This window comes from Spermophilus citellus, assembly GCF_964194105.1.
Source record: "Spermophilus citellus genome assembly, chromosome: 3".
In the NCBI taxonomy this organism is placed as follows: Eukaryota; Metazoa; Chordata; class Mammalia; order Rodentia; family Sciuridae; genus Spermophilus; species Spermophilus citellus.
Window position 1 is genome coordinate 182223304 of NC_138184.1, and position 19028 is coordinate 182242331.

Sequence of the window (19028 nt, forward strand, 5' to 3'; positions counted from 1 at the left end):
TTAAAAAGATAACACAATAAAGATATGACACAATCCTGGCTTATTAAGAATCTCTTAGAAACCCACTGGAAGTGTAGGAATGTTGGGGGGATTAACTCCAAGCCCAAAGGACTCAGACTGAGGTAGGTGAAACAGAGGGCATCAGAGCTAGAAATTGTATAAGCTTTAAATAAAAGACCTCGTTAAACCCATGTAACATTTTTTTTTGTAAATTTTTCAAATGCAACTCAGAATTTTCAGAGAGCAAGCAGTGTGAGAGCAAAACAAAGCCATATAATAAATACCAGCTTTTATGGATCCCTTAGTAAATTCCAAGTGATTGTTTATCAAAATTATATAAGTCAAACATGATGATGAATTTTAACCACTTCTTATCAGTGCCCTAAAACAGAAACTTACAGTTATATACCAACCAAAGCAACCAATTCTATTAAGTCACATTCCTGTTGAGTCTCTCTAGGATCTTGGGTGTCTTTCTCAAAAAGCAGAATAGAAAGTTCTTTGCCTCCAGGTTCATGTCACTTAGAAGATGGTTTCAGGCTTATCCATATCACCATTCATTATCATTGTTCTTCCTTTGAAATCAAGTACAGCAAAAAATTTCCCTAGGATGTTTTCCCTCTTTTAGTTAGAAAGGGCAAGGGGTAGGGGTACATCAGTCCTACCTGAGCAGGAACCAGGCATGCAATTAAGAGGCAGGTGTCCTGCCCCAAGGGAAAGGCTATTACCTGGTTATTGCTCAGCAGTAATGGGAATGCATTTTAGAGGCCAAAGGAAGGTGAGTACAAACATCCAAATGCACAAACATGAACCCAGAAAATTAACCAGATGGTGTTCTGTTCTGATGGAAAAATGAAAGAAATGAGGGTTATTTTTTCTGTCTTTGGTTTTTCATGTATATTAAATGCTGTCCCTTGAAACCCCTAAAAATTATTTTCTGGCAACTCTAAGATGCAGAGATCTTCTGAGAGTCTTACTTTTCCTGTGATTTGGCAAATGTGGTTTTGGTTTGAATGATGATTTCTCCAGGCTGGTCATTTCACCTTGGGTTTTGCCTCTGTTCTTTCCAGGAAGCAGAATGTGCCTACGTACTCTTCGTTGTAGCCATATTTTGGATCACAGAAGCTCTACCTCTGTCAGTCACAGCTTTGCTGCCTGGTTTAATGTTCCCCATGTTTGGGATCATGCGTTCGACACACGTAAGTTCTTCTGCAAATGTTGTCATGATTAGATTCCTTATTTTGTGCTTATTTTTTTAGAAAAGCTGCTTTTAAAGGGAGCAGTAATTCTGTTGATAAAGTTTCCCTGTAAGTCCCTTCAAACTTCCAGTTGTTCCTTTCTTCTGGGATTCTGCCTATGTGTCCCTCCCTAGGGAACAAACATAAGTTTCAAATTCTGGAATCACATGTATCTGTAGGAAAATTGTAAGTCTCATCTTCTCTTTAGGACATCTATTGTTGGTGCCTCCCTCCCAACAAAAGGGGCAACTCATTCACATCCTGCAGGAGTTAGTTGTTCTATTCACCAGAATTCGGTCTCACCATGTTGGAGAATAATTTTTGTTTTTAATGAAGAAAAAGCTTCCTCATTTTCTTTCTCTGAAAACTGCCATTTCAAAAGATAAAGGCAAATCAACTTTCTTTTTTTTTTAAAGAGAGAGTGAGAGAGGAGAGAGAGTGAGAGAGAGAAAGAATTTTTAATATTTATTTTTTAGTTCTCTGCGGATACAACATCTTTGTTTGTATATGGTGCTGAGGATCGAACCCTGGCCGCACGCATGCCAGGCAAGTGCGCTACCGCTTGAGCCACATCCCCAGCCCCGCAAATCAACTTTCATGTGTATTTATTTCTATTTTGTTCTTGCTGAGAAGAGTTTACTCATGCTGAGAGCTGTTTCTTACCTTTATACAATCTAAGGGTACCCATCTGAAGAAAATGGATTCAGTTTTGCATTAAAAGCATGAAACGCACTGAAACCAGAATATCTATCTCCATGCCGTCTTCTGACACCCAGCAAACAACTGTGTAAACTACAGTTGAGGGGCTGAGGATATAGCTCAGTTGGTTGAGAGCTTGCCTCGCTTGTACAAGGCCCTGGGTTCAATCTCAGAACCACAAAATAAATAAATAAATAAATAAATAAAAATAAAAATAAAATAAAAATAAACCACAGCTGAAACGTTCTCAGGTAAAAGGTCAAGTTCAAGTTGCCAGTCAGTGCAATTTATCACCTTTGGACTTCTGTCTTCTTCCTGGGTTCAACACTGCTCTCTTGAGGCAAGCTTGTGTTTAATGTGGGTGAAGATTTTTTTTTTTTTTTTTTTTTAACTAACCCTGATTACAGTTTTTCTGGAGAGACAATCTGTTCCCTTCTTAATTGTCTTGTCATTCTTCTTCATTTTCAACTCCAAATCATTTTGCATTTCTGATCCTTCCTGCTCTTCTTTTCCTACTGTGTTTCTTCCTCCTTCTAACCACGGCTCTTTTCTTTCTAATTAACATTGGTTAGGAGGACAGCATGGCTAGGACTATACTTCAGTTTCTCTTATCCCCATATTGACATACTGCTACCATAGAATCAGATAAAAAAAAAAGTGTCTTAAATGTTCCAATATGCTGCCTCTTTGTGGTATTCAGGGGCCACAGACTTCAAACTTACAGGTACCAACATTAGTTATATCTCTGTAGCTGAGGAAACCTGCCCAAGAGTCCTTTATCACCAAAGATGCCAGCCAGCCTCATACTAACTTAACAGTCCCAGAATCTTAGATCTGGGAGAGAATTCTAGATCCACTATCACCTGTGGCGGGGATCTCTTCCACAATATCTCTTATAGATCCTTCAGTTTTTAAAAGTTATCTGAGTCATGGGCCTCAACTAACCCATATCACGTTTAATAATCATATCATTTTTAAATAAATTTAACTTTGAAGCAATTTCGCTTTATTGATCTCAAGTCTGAAATTTAGTCACTTTCATTTGTTAAATTATGTACCATCTAAGAGTCTACAAATAAACCTTATCTTTTGTTTGCATGACAATATTGCTTAGATTTTTAAAATTAATATGATTCCCTCTATACATTCCACCTCTAGTCTTTAAGATTTCTAGACCACAACTTCTATCCTCAAACTGAACACCCCCAACTAAATCACCACCATCTTTTTTACTTCCCAGAACTAACTCTAGTTTGTCAACCATACTTCAAACTTAAATTAGTCAATAAATGTGAAGTTTTTACAAAATAAGTGTTCAATATATATTAGCAAATATTTAGATACTGGAGAAAAAAAATGAATAGATCACTCCGGAAACATTCAGATTGCTGTAAAAGTAAATTATCATCTCCACTCTGATATTTCAGCCTAAGTTTGTTTTAAACTTTTTTTTATTGGTTGTTCACAACATTACAAAGCTCTTGACATATCATATTTCATACATTAGAATCAAGTGGGTTATGAACTCCCAAAACTTTATGTGACTTTCTGTACCTAGAAAGCTTAACAGTGATCAAAACAGTTAGGAATTTTAGTGGAGAAGGCAGTTTTTCAGTCTTGTGATCCTTTATCAAGACAGGGTCAATGACGTTAATTCATTAATAGTTGACCAAAGCTTCAGGGTATTCTGGGAAGAGCTAGAGATTAAGTTTAAAGGCCTTAGCTTAAAACTCAATATTTGTTCTAATTACTGTATAATCCTTAACATGTCATTTTAATCATCTAAAAGTGGGACATGATAAAGCAACACAACTCCACCATTTTTGTAACATATGTGAAACAATGATACCTCATGGTTGTATCATTCTCAACAGTTGTTGTAAATTGATGGGAAACAATGATACAAACAATATCCTGAGCATTATTAACAATTTTAATATTCAGTTTTGAGAGTATTGAACTATCATTGCATTCGATTTCAGCATCTTTGAATATCAAACCTGTCATTAAATAGGACAATGTGTCATTAATGTCCTCCTCTAAGTTCAGAGCCCTAAATACCTCTCTCTTTGGCCACCATAGTTCTAACCCTAGTTTACCTATTTAGCAAGCCAATGTTAAACACTTATATCTCATTGAGCACATCACTCTAGTTGAAGAATATCGACCAATACTGAACTCTTCTCTTATCTGTTGAATTAAACCTGAAATTCAAAGCATTTGTGGTGTGCCCAATTTGATATTCCATAAGAAGTATCAATATTATTATTATTATTGAAAATACGTTTATAGATGAATTGTATATATAAATGTGAAATATGTACACATTTGTATATGTAAATATAAGTAATGATATACATATAAATGTTATGTTACATATTTACTTAGAAAATATTTATGTGGTAGAAATTTCCAGGCACTTAGAAAAAACACCAACAAGTAGAAACAGACAAAAGATCCCTAACTTTTTAGGGGAACAAAAAGAGAAAACAAGATGTCTGATTAATAGATGAATTGAATATTGAGTTAGAAAGGTAATTAATGCTAAGTAAAAATGCAAAATATTACTGAATAACAGAGAGAATAGCCGTTTTATATTGGCTGGGGTGGATCTCATGGAGATGGTGACACTGGACAAAGATTTACAGGAGATGAAGAGGTTAGCCATTTGAGTATCTGGAGAATGACCACTGCAGAAGGGGGGACATCCAGGGCAAAGGGCTTCAGGCAGGTCAAGTCTGCAGTATGACTGGAGCAGAATGAGTAAAGGTCGGAATGAGAGAAGATGTCAAGGAGGTAATGTGAGGAGGGACTGGACCAAATAGGGCCAAAGGAAGTCATTGTTAGGTTTTACCTCTTAATGAAGTGAAACCTTCAGGGGAGTTTGAGAGAAAAATGACATGATTACTCAGACTTTGATTTTTTTCCTCATATTTATTATTGTTGCATAATAATTACACATAATGTGGAATTTATTGTTAAATATTCATACATGCACACAATAATTTGGCCATTGTCATTTCTCAGTATTTCCCTTTCCCTCCTCTCACCCTTCCCTCTGGTCCCTTTTCTCTCTTCTACTTATCTCCTTTCAGTGTTCATGAGATCCCCCATCTTCCTTTTTCCTTTTTCCTCAGTAGCTTTCACCTCTGAGTGAAAACATACAACCCTTGAATTTCTGAGTTTAGTTTGTTTCACTTAACATAATGTTCTTAAGTTCCATTCGGTTTCCTGCAAATGGCAAAATTTCATTCTTCTTTATGGTTGAATAAAACTCCATTGTGTATATGCACCACATTTTCTTAATTAATTCATCCATTGACAGACACCTAGTCTGGCTTCATAGTTTGGCAATTGTGTGAGTTGTGCCGCTATAAACTTGGGTATGCATGTATGGCTAGGGTATAACAACCTTAATTCTTTAGAGTTAATAATGAGGAGTGATATATCTGGGTCGTATTGGTGTTTCTATTCCCAGTCTTTTTTAAAATATATTTATTTATTTTTATGTGGTTCTGAGTATCGAACCCAGCGCCTCATACATGTGAGGCAGGTGCTCTACCACTGAGCTACAGCCACAGCCCTATTCCCAGTCTTCTGAGGAAATTGAATACTTATTTCCATAGTGGTTGTACTAATATATATTCCCTCCAAAATGTGTAAGTGTTCCTTTTTTTCCCTACATCTTCTTTAGCATTTATTATTGTTTGTATTCTTGAAATCTGCCATTCTGACCGGAGCTAATTTCATTGTAGGTTTCATTTGCATTTCCTTAATTGCTAACCATGTTGAACATTTTTTTTCATATATTTGTTGGCCATGAGTATTTTTTTTCTTTTGTTAGTTCATTTGCCCACTGATTAATTGGGCTCTTTGGTTTTTAGTGTTATAGTTGTTGAGTTCTTTATGTATTCTAGACATTAATCCTCTATCAGAAAAGTAGCTAGCAGCCAGCTACACCTGTAATCTTGGAGGCTCAGCAGGCTGAGGCCTGATATATGATAGGATTATATCATCCTGATCACAAGTTTAAAGCCAGCTTTAAGCAAGTTAATAATGCCCTGAGCAACATCATAGCAAACCCAGTCTCAAGATAAAAATAAACAAACAAAAAGGGCTGGGGATGTGAGTTACTGATTAAGTGACCCTGGGTTCAATCCCTATATCAAAAGAAGAGTAGCTAGCAAAGATTTTCTCCCACATTTCTTTACATTTTCAATTGTTTTCTTTGCTATGTAGAAGCTTTTTAATTTGATGCCATCCCATTTCTCAATTTTTGATATTATTTCCTGAGCTTTAGGAGTCCTCTTGAAAAAGTTATTACCTGTACCTATATATTGGAGTGTTGACCTTACATTTTTTTTCCAGGAGTTGTACAGTTTCTGTTCTAATTTCTAGGTGTTTGATCAATATTGAGTCGATTTTTGTGCAGGGTGAGGGATGAGGATTTAGTGTCATTCTACGTATGGATAACAGTTTTCCAAGCACCATTTGTTAAAAGTGCTGCCATTTTTTTTTTTTTTTTTTTGTAGAGTATGATTTTGGCCCTATTGTCTAAGTTCAGATGATTGTAACTGGAGAGTTTCTTTTTGTGTCTTCTATTCTGTTCTGTCGGTCAATGTGTTTGTTTTATAGCACTACCATGAAGTTTTTGTTACTTTAGGTCTATAGTGAAATTTGAAGTCAGGTATTGTGATATCTCTAGCATTGATTTTTTTTATTTTTTATATTTTTTGCTTAGAATTGCTTTGGTTATTCTGGGACTTTTATACTTTCCAATGAATTTTAGGACTTTTTTTTTTCTAGTTCTGTGAGGAATGTTTGGTACATTGGTAGGGATTGCATTGAATCTGTATGTTGCTTTTGGCAGTATAGCCATTTAAACAATATTAATCCTGCCTATCTATGAACATTGGAGGTTTTTCCATCTTCTTGTGTCTTTTTCTATTTCATTCTTTAAACTTTTCACCTCCTTGGTAAGATTTATTCTTAATTATATTTTTGAGGATTTCATGAATAGGATTATTTTCCTAATTTCTTTCTCAGCAGATTTATTGGTGTTTAGAAAAGATATTTGAATTTTGGATGTTTATTGTGTAATATGCTATTTTGATAAATCTGTTTTTTATTAGTTATAGCAGTCTTCTGGTGGAGCTTTTTGGATTGTCTTAGTATAGGATCATATCGTCTGTAAACAATGATAAGTTGACTTCTTCCTTTCCTATTTTTATCCTTTTTATTTCCTTTTTGTGTCTAATTGCTCTAGCTATAATTTATAGTACTATATTGAATAGGAGTTGTGAGAGTGGACATCCTTGTCTTTAGATTTCCCTCATTCACTATGATGTCAGCTTTGGGTTTATAATAGATAGCCTTTATAACATTGATGTAAGCTCCTTTTATCACTCATTTCTTCAGTGTTTTTATAATTAATAAATGCTGAATTTTGTTGATGTATTCTCTGCATCTATTGAGATGACTATGTGATTTTGTCTTTAATTGTCTTCATGTAGTGAATTAGATTTATCAATTTGTGTATGCTAACCATCCTGGCAACCCTACAATAATATATACTCTATCATGATGTACAATCTTAATATTTTGTTGAATATAATTTGCTAATATTTTATTAAGAATTTTGACATGTAATTTCATCAGGAATATTGGACTGTGGTTTTCTTTACTTGATGTGCCCTTATCTGGTTTTTGTATCTAGGTGATGCTGGCTTCATAGAATGAATTTGGAAGTGTTTTACCCCTTTCTATTTCATGAAATAATTTGAGGAACATTGAAATTAACTCTTCTTTAAAGCTCTTGTAGACATCAGAAATTGTAAAAATCAGTTGACAATCAATCTGGTCTAGGTTTTTCTTTGTTGGAAGACTTTTTATTATTGCTTCCATCTCAATGCTAGTTATTAGTCTGTTTAGATTTTCTACATCCTCTTGTGTCAATTTAGGCAGGACAGGTCATATCTATGGAGAGCGATGTACCCATTTCTTTTAAGTTTTGCAATTTATTGGAGTACAAATTTTCAAAGTAGTGCCTAATGATCCTCTGCATTTCTGTGATGTCTGTGGTGATTTCTTCTTCTTCATCTCTAATTATACTAACTTCAGGCTTGTCTCTCTCTCTCTCTGACGCTTCCGCCCCTGTTATTTTGGATAAGGGCTTATCAATCTTGTTTATCTTTTCAAAGAGCCAACCCTTCATTTCACTGATCCTTTGTATTATTGTTATTAAGTTCTCAATTGCATTGATTTTGACTCTGATTTTAGTTATTTTCTTCCTTCAACTGGTTTTGTAATTGTTTTGTTTTTCTTTTTCAATTGTCTTGAGTTGCATCATTAGGTTGTGTATTTGGAATCTTTCTGATTTTCTTATATAGACACTCACAAATATAAAATTTCCTCTTAGAATGGCCTTCATAGTGCCCAAGAGTTACTGGTGTATCTCTATTCCCATTTGATTCTAAAAATTTTAAATTTCTCCCCTGATTTCTTCTATTACCCATTCATCATTCAAAAGTATATTGTTCAATCTCCATATGGTTATATAGTTTCTGTGGAGTTTTTTGATGCTGATCTCTAATTTCTTTTCATTATGATCTGATAAGATACAAGGAATTATATTATTATTTTGTATTTTATAAAAGTTGTGTTGTAGTCTAAAATATATTTTGGTAAAAGTTCCATTTTTGGTAAAACTCTTCTTAGCAAAGAAGAAAGTATATTCAGCTGTTGAATAAAATATTCTATAGATGCCTGTTAAGTACATTTTATTTATAATATTTTCATATCTGAAAAGTCTTTACTGATTTTATGTCTGAATTACCTATCTGATGGTGAAAAACGTGTGTTGAAATCATCCAGTATTGGTCTGGGATTGTGGTTCAGTGTTAGAGCACTTCCCTGGCATGGGTGGGATCCGGGTTCGATTCTCAGAACCACATAAAAATAAAGGCATTGTGGTGTGTCCATCTACACCTAAAAATAAATAAATAAATAAATATTTTTAAAAAGGAAATCATCCAGTATTATTGTACTAGTCTATCTGAAGCTTTAGTTCAAGTGTCGTCTTTTTTTGTGGTTAGGCATGCCAATGTTTGGGGCATAATTATGATTGTTATAACTTCTTGTTGGATTTTTTTTCCCTTAGACTATGACATGACCTTTTTGATCTCTTCTGATTAATTGTGGCTTGTGTTCTGCTTTGTTGGATATAACAGTAGCTACTCTTTGTTTTTAACCTCCATTTACATGATATATAAGTTTCTATCTTTTTACTCTCAGCCTGTGGCAGTCTTTGCCTATACGGTGAGTCTCTTACAAAGAGCATAGTTTGATCTTGTTTTTTAATCCATTCTGCCAGCCTCTGTCTTTCAGTTGGAGAGGTGAAACCATTAATGTTTGTTTATTATAAACAGATGTGTATTCATTTCTGCCATTTTGAGTTAATTTATTTCTAATGGTCAGTTTGGTCTTGTTTCTCATTTGCTTTTTTTGTTTCTGTGACCAAAAGACCTGACAAGAATAATTTGAAAAGGAAAAGTTTATTTGGGGGCTCGTGATTTCAGAAGTCTTAGTTCTTGGACAGCTGACTCCATTCTTTGGGGCCCAAAATGAAGCAGAACAGCATGGTGGAAGAATGTGGTTGAGGAAAGCAGTTGAGGACAAGGCACCGGAAATGGGGTGGGTAGAGAGAGAAAGGGAGAGAGAGAATGCTCTCCTCACCACAACAAAATATATTCCTCAAAGGCATTCCCCCAATGATCTACCTCCTTCAATCACATTCTCCCTGCCTACAGTTAAGACTCAGTAATTTCTATCAATGGATTCATGCACTGATTAGGTTAAGGCTCTCATAACCCAATCATTTCACCTCCAAATCTTCTTGCATTGTCTCACACATGAGCTTTTAAGGGGGATATGTCATATCCAAACCACAACTTGGGGTGTCAACATTTTTGGTGTTAATTCTCTTTGTTTTTCCCTGTAGGAGTAGATCCCATAAGTGGGTCCTGACAATCTACCCCTAAATAGTTGTTTCTACCTGGGGCTTGGTCATTATTTGAGGAATTTTGTGTGTTTTATTCTTTGCATTCAAGTACCATTGAAGTTTGAGCATGGTTAGTTTTTGTGTGGAACAAAGGGCACTATCACTTGACTGAGTTTAATTCAGCAGCAGAATCTCTGCCCTGTGAACTTGTAGTGTCCCAGTAGATTGCCAGTACTTCACTAAGAAGCAGTCCTCCTGCTTCTTGAATCCCGAGCCATGGAAAAACTGGAAATGCAGCCTTCCTCTAATTCACTGTGTTAAATCTCTCCTGACTTTGATTTTAAAAGAATACCTTAAGCTTCTGTATTAAGAAACAAGGCAGAAGGAAGGAGACAAATAGTAGGTTATTGTGATCTATGTAAGAGACCATGGTAATTCAGACTAAGGGTAGTAATAGAGATATTGACTCTATTACTGATAAATTTTGAAGGCAAAACCAACAGACTTTCCTGATTGATTGGACATGGCATAAGATTGAAAGAAGAGATTCAAGAATGCCTCCTAGGGTTTTTGGCCTGCCACCTGGAAAATAGAGTTACCATTAATTGAAATGGGAAGGATTATGAGTGCAGCAGACTTATTATAGAAGAACTGACTCCTGGAAAAGTGCTATACACATACATTTGTTGGTTATCTAAGTGAAGCTATTGAGTAAACATGTGGGTATATCTCATCTATAGTACAGAGTTCATGAGGGAGAACTAATCTGTACATATTAGATCTGACAATCATCAGTATATAGATGGAATTTAAAGCCCTAAGACTTAAGGCCATTTATAGAGAGTGAAGGTAGAAAAGTGAAGAGGAGAAAAAAAAACAGTTCTGGGTGAATACAACATTAATAAGTAGTGAGAAGAGAAAGTACTAGCCAAGGAAATGAGAAGAGAGGTTATTGAGGTAGGAGAAAAAACAGGAAGTGTGGGGCCCTGGAATCCAAGTGAAGTACATTTTTAAGGAGGAAGTAATTATCCTGCTTGTTGAATGTGATGATCCGTCAGTTTATATGAAAAATAGAAATCTGATCACTGGATTTAGAAAAACAACATAAGTACTTAAAATAGACTTTATAATCACATGCATTATAACAAAACACTTTTAAGAAAATATCATTTCTTTTAATTCACTAACTTGATATAAGATGCTATTTAATATTTACAACTTATTGATTTGTACAAAGGTTGCTCAACTGATAAGTTATGTGACTAAGAGAAGCCAGGTGCTATGATTGCAAAAGTCCATGTTTGTTTTATAAAATACCATTTGGGGATAGAAATATAACTATGTCAATCTTGCAAATAGATTTCAAATATCATGAATTTACTTGACATGTCAATTTTGTCCTGAAAATAGTTTTATTTATCAGTGTCATTTATGAATCAACAGCATCTTCTTCTATTAACTCCTGGAAAATACAAACACACACATCTGTCTGTAGTTTATGTTCTTCCTAAAATATTCTGACTCTGTTGAAAACTAAAAAGAATGGTTAATACAATGGAAAAGAGAATATTCTTCCTTAGGCTTAACTACTGATTTCATTTGGTTTATAGGTTATATTTGTTTGCATGGTCTATCAAGGAAAATATAGGGAAAATATGGGCCTGAGGACCAAATCAAGCCTGGTGACTAATTTTAATTTAAGAAAAAATAGTCTTATTAAGCATATTCAAGACCATTTATTTATTTATTGTCTTTGGCTCTTTTCTGTTATATGAGAAAATTGACTAATTGCAATAGAAACCATAAAGTCTAAAATATTTACTATCTGTGGGGTCTGGCTTGTGGCTCAACGGTGGAGCACTCACCTAGCACACACCATGCACTGGGTTAGATCCTCAGCACCTCATAAAAATAAATAAATAAAATAAAGGTATTGTGTCCAACTAAAGCTAAAAAAAAAATAAAAACAAAAAAGTGATTCTGCATTTATTCTTTCATTAAATTCTGGACATTTTACAATGTCTGATCATTCTCATATAGGCTAAATAGATTACCAGATGTCATGGTTTAGATGGGAGGTGTCCCCCAAAATCTCATGGTATGAGGCAATGCAAGATTAGAGGAGAAATGATTGGGTTGTGAGAGTCTTAACACAATCAGTGAATTAATCCCCTGTTAGGGATTAACTGAGTAGTAATGGAAGTGGTAGGATGTGGCTGGAGGAAGTGGGAATTGGGCTTTCGGGTATATATTTGTATGTGGCAAGTGGAGACTGCTATCTCTGCTTTCTGATCATTATATGAGGGGCTTCCCTCTGCCACACTCTTCCGCCATGACTTTCTGCCTCACAACTAGCTCCAAGGAGCGGAGCAGGTCTTCTATGGACTAAAATCTCTGAAACTGTGAGCCCTCGAATGAACTTTTCCTCTTCTACAATTGTGCTCATCAGGTCTTTTAGTTACAGCAGCAAAAAAATATGACCAAAACACCAGAGGAATATCACATGGCCCTTAAGTTAGTCCTATGTTTAATCACTTACTGATGCAGTAGTTACCCCTTATCTGCTGGGAAAATATATACAAGATTTGCAATAAATGCCTGAAATTGCAGATAGTAGTGAAACCAATATGTGTGTGTGTTTCCTTATTTGCTCTATATTGTTGCCACATAGTTCCAAAGTTAAACTGTTCTTCCATGTTTTATGCCCTGGAGTATGCAGTACACTCATGCTTTGGGGCAATAATTAAGTAATAGAAGGATTACTGGAACAGAATCACAGTGACATTGTAACAGTTGATCTGGTAACTGAGAAAGCTACCAAGTGACTAACATTCAGGTAATATATAAGGCATGGATACACTGGATAAATTAATGATTTAAATCCTGGGCAAAATAGAGTGAGACAGTATGAGATTTCATCAAACAACTCAGAATAGTGTGCAATTTTAAAATTATGAATTATTTATATCTGAAATTTTCCATTTAATATTACAGTTGACAATACTTTCTGAAATTACAGTAAGTGAAACTATAGATATGGAGGGACTACGGTAGTGGTTTGCTTCTCAGTGTTCCTTTGTATTTTTAAAAGTGATTCTGCAGGGGCTGGCTTGTGGCTCAACAAGGTTGAGGCTCAACAAGTGGAGCACTCGCCTAGCACACTCGAGGTGCTGAGTTCGATCTTCAGCACCTCATAAAAATAAATAAATAAAATAAAGGTATTTTGTCCAACTACAACTAAAAAAATTAAAAATAAAAAAGTGATTCTGCATTTATTCTTTCATTAAATTCTGACTGTTGCTAAAATAAAGTCAGTGTCATTGATCCATTCAGACTGCTAAAACAAACTACATTAAACTAGGTATTTTAAACAACAAAATTTTGTTGAAGCTGGGAAGTCCAAGATCAAGGTACCAGTAAATTTGGTATGCGGTAAGAATTCACTTTCTGCTCCAAAGGCGTTGCCTTATTGCTGCATCATCTTGTGGTGAATGGTACAAGGAGCACCCTCAAGCCTCTTCTTTTATAAGAGTGGAGCCAAGGTTAGGTTCACATTGGGTTACAACATGTGAATTGGTAGTGGGGGATACTAACCAATATTCAGACCATACCAGTCAGTGGGGCTAATTTACATGAGCAAATTTCAAAAGAGATAAAGGCAGAGGAATATCTCTTCGTCTTTCAAAAGTAATCTTGAGTATGAGGCCTTGGTAAAAGACTTTCCAGTTCCCTAGGAAAAAGAGTTTATTTACTCCACTTATTCTGATGCTCAACCATGCCCTGGAGAAATATCTCTCATGCACCTATGATATTTCCTTGCTCTGTTTATTAACTTGCTTTTCCTGTCTAATAACATGTGTCTTAAGTTGTGAAGTGTATTAATTAAGCATCTATTTAATGACAGCATGTGCCAGACATGTGCTATGTTCATAAATACAATAATCAAGAAAACATACATTCTTCCTTCAAACTAATGTAGTCCAATGAAGGAATGGTTAAATTAATAAATCATCACCATATAGATTAAAATGTGTTATGACCAAGGGAATACTATCCAGCCAAATGTAGAGTCTCAAAGAAGCTGAGTCTTGGAAAAACTGACATCTTATTTCATCCATAAAGGAAGATTAGGAGTAGCCAAGACTGGGGGAAGGCTCATTCAGGTTAAATTACAAGCTAATATTAAACCATTTCTGTTTGGGGAACTATATAAAAGAAATCAAGTGAAATAGAGAATACGCTGGAAGGAGCAAGTGGGACTACATTTGGGTGGTTTTTGTAGGACATGTAAAAAATACTGGATTTGGTTTTAGAAGCCAAGGAATTTACTAAAAAAGTATAAAAAGGTCAATCATGTGTTTAGATTTTTTCCTTTAGAAAAGTGATAGTGACAGTATCTTGGATGAATTAGAAAAGGACAGATCATGTAACAGCAAGGTGAGAAATGATGAGGATCTTAATAATGAAGTAATATGTTTTTAGAGAAAGTTGAACAAATTTTTAAAGATATGAAGGACCTAGAATTAATTGAACCTGGTGACGAATACATACATATTGGACGTAAAAAGGGAATCACTGAAGTTTCTGATTTAGGCAACTGAGCAGATGGAAGTGTTATCACTATAAAAGGGGCAGGAGAGAAAGAACATGTTTGAATGATGGGGAGGAAATAAAAAGTATTGATTTGAATATGTTCAGTATTTAGATATTTTGGGGAAATTCAACTGGAAGTATCTAGATGGACTTATCATTTTGGAACTCAGAAGACTTACCTGCCAGGATATAAAGATTGTGGTATCCTCAAATCCATTTAACAGATATTAATTGAATGCCTACTGTACACGTGCAATACATTATTTTAGTCAGAGACAGAATTGAATCTAAGGTTTGGTAATCAAATGCATAAAACCAGAAGACTATAAAGAATCTTGTAGAATAGCAGCATTTATGAGAAGGGCAGATGAAAGCTGATTCAAAGTAGACCAAGAAGAAAAGCTCAAAGGGACAGAATGAACCAGGTTAGCAAGTCATAGAATAGGGTCAGCAAGTCTAGAAACCAGAGTAAATTAATAAATGGAAATACTTATGGAAAGAAAAGGGTAGAGAGGGCTAGGAGGATAGAAGCCTGAGACAGACATGGACAATCAGAATCCAGGCTCTCTGAGACCATAGATTAGTCCTCGTCTCTTTCCTGCCCTCTCTCCCTAATTTGTTAGCATTATTTACTGAATTCCTATTCTGTGCTAGAACTGTGCTAGGTGACCAATATGTGATGGTTAGCAATACAGAGTTTTGTTCCCCAAGGAACATATAGTAAAATAGGAAAGACAGGTAGTGGGCAAGTCAGCAAATAGTATTTCCATAATGCAAAATGTTAAGGAGAAAAGAAACATGGCTTGGAAAGAAAATGGATTATATTTAAAAAGGCATATTTGAGCTTGAAGAAGTGCAAGTTGAGAAAAGCCCTTTAGGAAAATTTCCTTGTTTTTAATAGACATAATATTGTATGTATTTATAGAATTGCCTGATATTTCAACACATGTATGTGTAATGACCAAATCAGGATAATTCACATTTTTATCTGCTTAAATAGTTATCATTTCTTTGTGTTTGGAAACTTCTAATTCCTTTCTTCTAGTTATTTATAAAATATGGAATAAATCCTTGTGAACTATAGGTAGCCTGTGGTGCTATAGAGCATTAAAACTTATAGAACATATTTCTCCATCTCTAATTGTACTTAGTACCTGTTAACTAACTTGCCTCTCTCCACTGCCTTCCTACCTCTAGTGACCACTGTTCTTCTCTACATCTATGAAATCAATATTCTTAATTTCCACTTGAGTGAGCACTTGTGAATTTTGTCTTTCTGTGCCTGACAATTTTTCTTTTCTTTTTTTTTTTTTTTTTTTGTACCAGGGATTGAGCCCAGAAGTGCTTAAACACTGAGCCTCATCTCCAACCTTTTTTTATCTTTATTCTGAGACAGGGCCTCACTAAGTTGCTGAGCCTGGCTTTGAATTCAAGAACCACCTGCCTCAGCCTCCCTACTCACTGGGATTACAGGCACTGAGCTGTGCCTGACTTATTTCACTTAATTTCCTCCAGTTCCATCCCTGTTTTCTAGCATTTATTTCTGTATCCTATGCTTTTACATTTTTTTTTGTTGCCTTGCATTTTTAATGTTAAAGTAATAAATAAATAATATGAAAGTTAAATATAATTATGTGTTTTCTATTACCCAGTTACTATAAAATGAAAATGTATATGTATGTATATGTGTGTATATATATGCATATATTTTCAAAGTATATATATACTTTGAAAAACATCAAAATTGACATTCCATAAAATGTAAAGAATATGTCCACTTGTCTATTTTAAATTCTAAAGAGTAATCAGCAATTTTTGCTCTTGGTTGAAACCAAGTCAGCTATACAGATACAATTAAAAATAGCAAAATTAACATCAGAATTGATTTTCCTTTGTGGTTTCTATCATTAGAACTCTCTCATTTCTTCTACTAGACATCATTAAATTTTTTAAGGGTTCTTTTCTCTAGCAATCCCTTATTTCAGCATAGCTTTGTGCTTCGGTGCTGCCAAGCATCTCCTGAAAATCAGTTCTTTTGAACACCAGCCCCTTGAGTTTCTTCAACTAAAAGTTTTAAAATAAATTTATTATAATTAAATAAGTTAAAAAAAAAACTATGTGTCATACAATAGCCCATTCATTGAAAGATCTACAGAAAAGAAAACTGTGGTTTGTTAAAATTCTATATTTTTTTAAAACACAATTCTTGAAAAAAAAAATCATATACCTAACATGTTTGGGGGCATTGTCACAAATGGTTGCTCAAAGAGTCTGCAGATATTGCTAAACTCTGAATGATGTTACCTGAGAGTATCTTAAAATATTGGCCTTCATTTCAGGGTGTTTGTTTTGTAATGAATAATTTTGAAGTTCAAATTGTTCATAATATGAAGGAAGGACTCTGTAGTTATGACATAGTTGGTGATGGTGAGGACATTTGGAGCTGGGCATGGGGATACATGACTGTAATCCCAGCACCTAGGGAGGCTGAGGCAAGAGGATCCCAAATTAGAGGCCAGTCTCAGCAACTTAGTGAGGAACTATCTCCAAATAAATAAATAAATAAATAAATAAATAAATAAATAAATAAATAAATAAAACCTGACTAGGGATGTGGTAAAGCATCCCCAGTACCAAGCAAACATAAGAGGATATTTGCAGTTTGGTGGTGATTCAGGGATTTATAGGTAGGAGCTTGATTCAGGACTTTCCCAAGTCTTAGTCATTGTCACTATACTATAAACATAAAAAATTAACTCCAGATTATAGATGGAGAAATAAATAGAAGCACTTTCATATGCTTTTTTTTCTGTATATTTTTCTTGACAGAATTATTAATGGGTAAGAATGTAGAAGATATTTACATTTGTATTCAAACACATGGACATGTCTCAACAAAATAGAAAAGTATTATTTGAAGGTCAAAGGAGCCGCCCAACAAGGGATTTCTTGTGCAATGTTATTTTCCCCCCACCAATATTAATAATCATGAATTTAATTGTAATTTCAGGCGGCATCTGCTTATTTCAAAGACTTTCACCTGCTGCTAATTGGAGTCATCTGTTTAGCAACGTCAATAGAAAAATGGAATTTGCACAAGAGGATTGCTCTGAGGATGGTGATGATGGTGGGTGTGAACCCAGCACGGTAAGTACCGTGTTTACTCCTTCCAGTTCAACATTCTGAACAGACCGTTTCGTGCAGATGACCAAATAAGTAATGCACATCCAGTCTCGCTTATGGGGTTTTTTTTCCTCTGCAAATATAAAAGTGATATAAAGTGTGCTTGAGTTGTAGGAGGGGAAGAAAACAACAACTCTCCTGTCACTGCAGATCTAATTACAGTGACCTTGGGATAAATGCACACGACTCTCTCACCTTAATGCACCATTGGAGTCAAAGATGAGAGAAGCCTTGAACTTCAACAGGCAAGATTGATAGACTTCAGAGGAGATTTTATTCCTATCTTGTTTATTTGTTATTACACATTCAGAACTTGTTCAAGAGCATCCTTTATCAACAGGGAGGATGTTATAAACGAAAGACAAAGACATTACTGACAAAATACAAATGTGTGCTGAAAAATTCCAAGGTGAACATTTTTTCTTTTAAAATCAACTATTGTAAAGTAAAACAATCAATTAAGAACATTCAGCTACAGAATGCAAAATCACTCCTTTGACTGATTTTAGCCTCACTGAAATGACTGTTTTTTTTTATTAAATGAATTAGCTATTTTGATTTTATTCCATCTCCTGTTAAGCACATGAATGTAAACGAAAGAAAATTTCCAGTGTCAGAATCATTTGCATAGTGATATTTTGCTTGAAAGCCTTAGGTGATATTTTTCCTTTTCATCTTTCTTTGGAATATAAGAAAGTTTTATTGACTTCAGTTGCATAATTCCTTCAAGGGCATAGATGCATCTGTGTTTATTATTTATGAAACAAATTGTTTTGCTAAATACAATGGATATACATATGTATATGTATATGTATATGTGTATATGTATATATATATATGACTCATATCAAACAATTTGGAAAAAGTTACTTAAAATTGTATAACATATACATATATATGAAATGGTGGTCCATACCTCTTAGGTACTATAGAAGTGTATCTTTTCTGGTCATTGCCCCAGAGCTGGGTAAAATTTACTGCACAATAGGACAAAAGTCCTGTCATTATGTCACTAAGTGGCTTTTCAATTTAAGGTGTTTTCACCAGAAGCTATTCCTCATATCAACCTTTTTTTTTTAATAGGAAGATTGCACATCTAATAGATACATGAATTAAAAGTACTTCTATTGTTTTTTAATCATTTCTTACTTAAGTATATTTCTAAAAGTTTTTTTTCACTTTTTCTTTGATAAAGTAAAATAAATAGAAACACAGAAAACATTCGTTATACCTGAGTCGGAAGCATAGAACCTAATTGTTCTTGTAAATCTATTTTAAAAGAAAGTCAGAGAACATTATAAACGGGTTCCAAATGA

General features: G+C 34.6%; 1 protein-coding gene across 1 annotated transcript in view; it reads left to right on the plus strand.

Annotated features, from left to right (window-relative positions):
* The window catches only part of SLC13A1 (solute carrier family 13 member 1), a gene marked incomplete at both ends in the record, with an annotated part of 93382 nt that overhangs the window by 18846 nt on the left and 55508 nt on the right, over positions 1 to 19028 (plus strand). Inside the window, 2 exons of the mRNA XM_081287212.1 lie at positions 1071 to 1199; positions 17540 to 17676. Coding sequence (XP_081143338.1) covers positions 1071 to 1199; positions 17540 to 17676 — 266 coding nt within the window. The remainder of the gene's footprint in view (positions 1 to 1070; positions 1200 to 17539; positions 17677 to 19028) is intronic.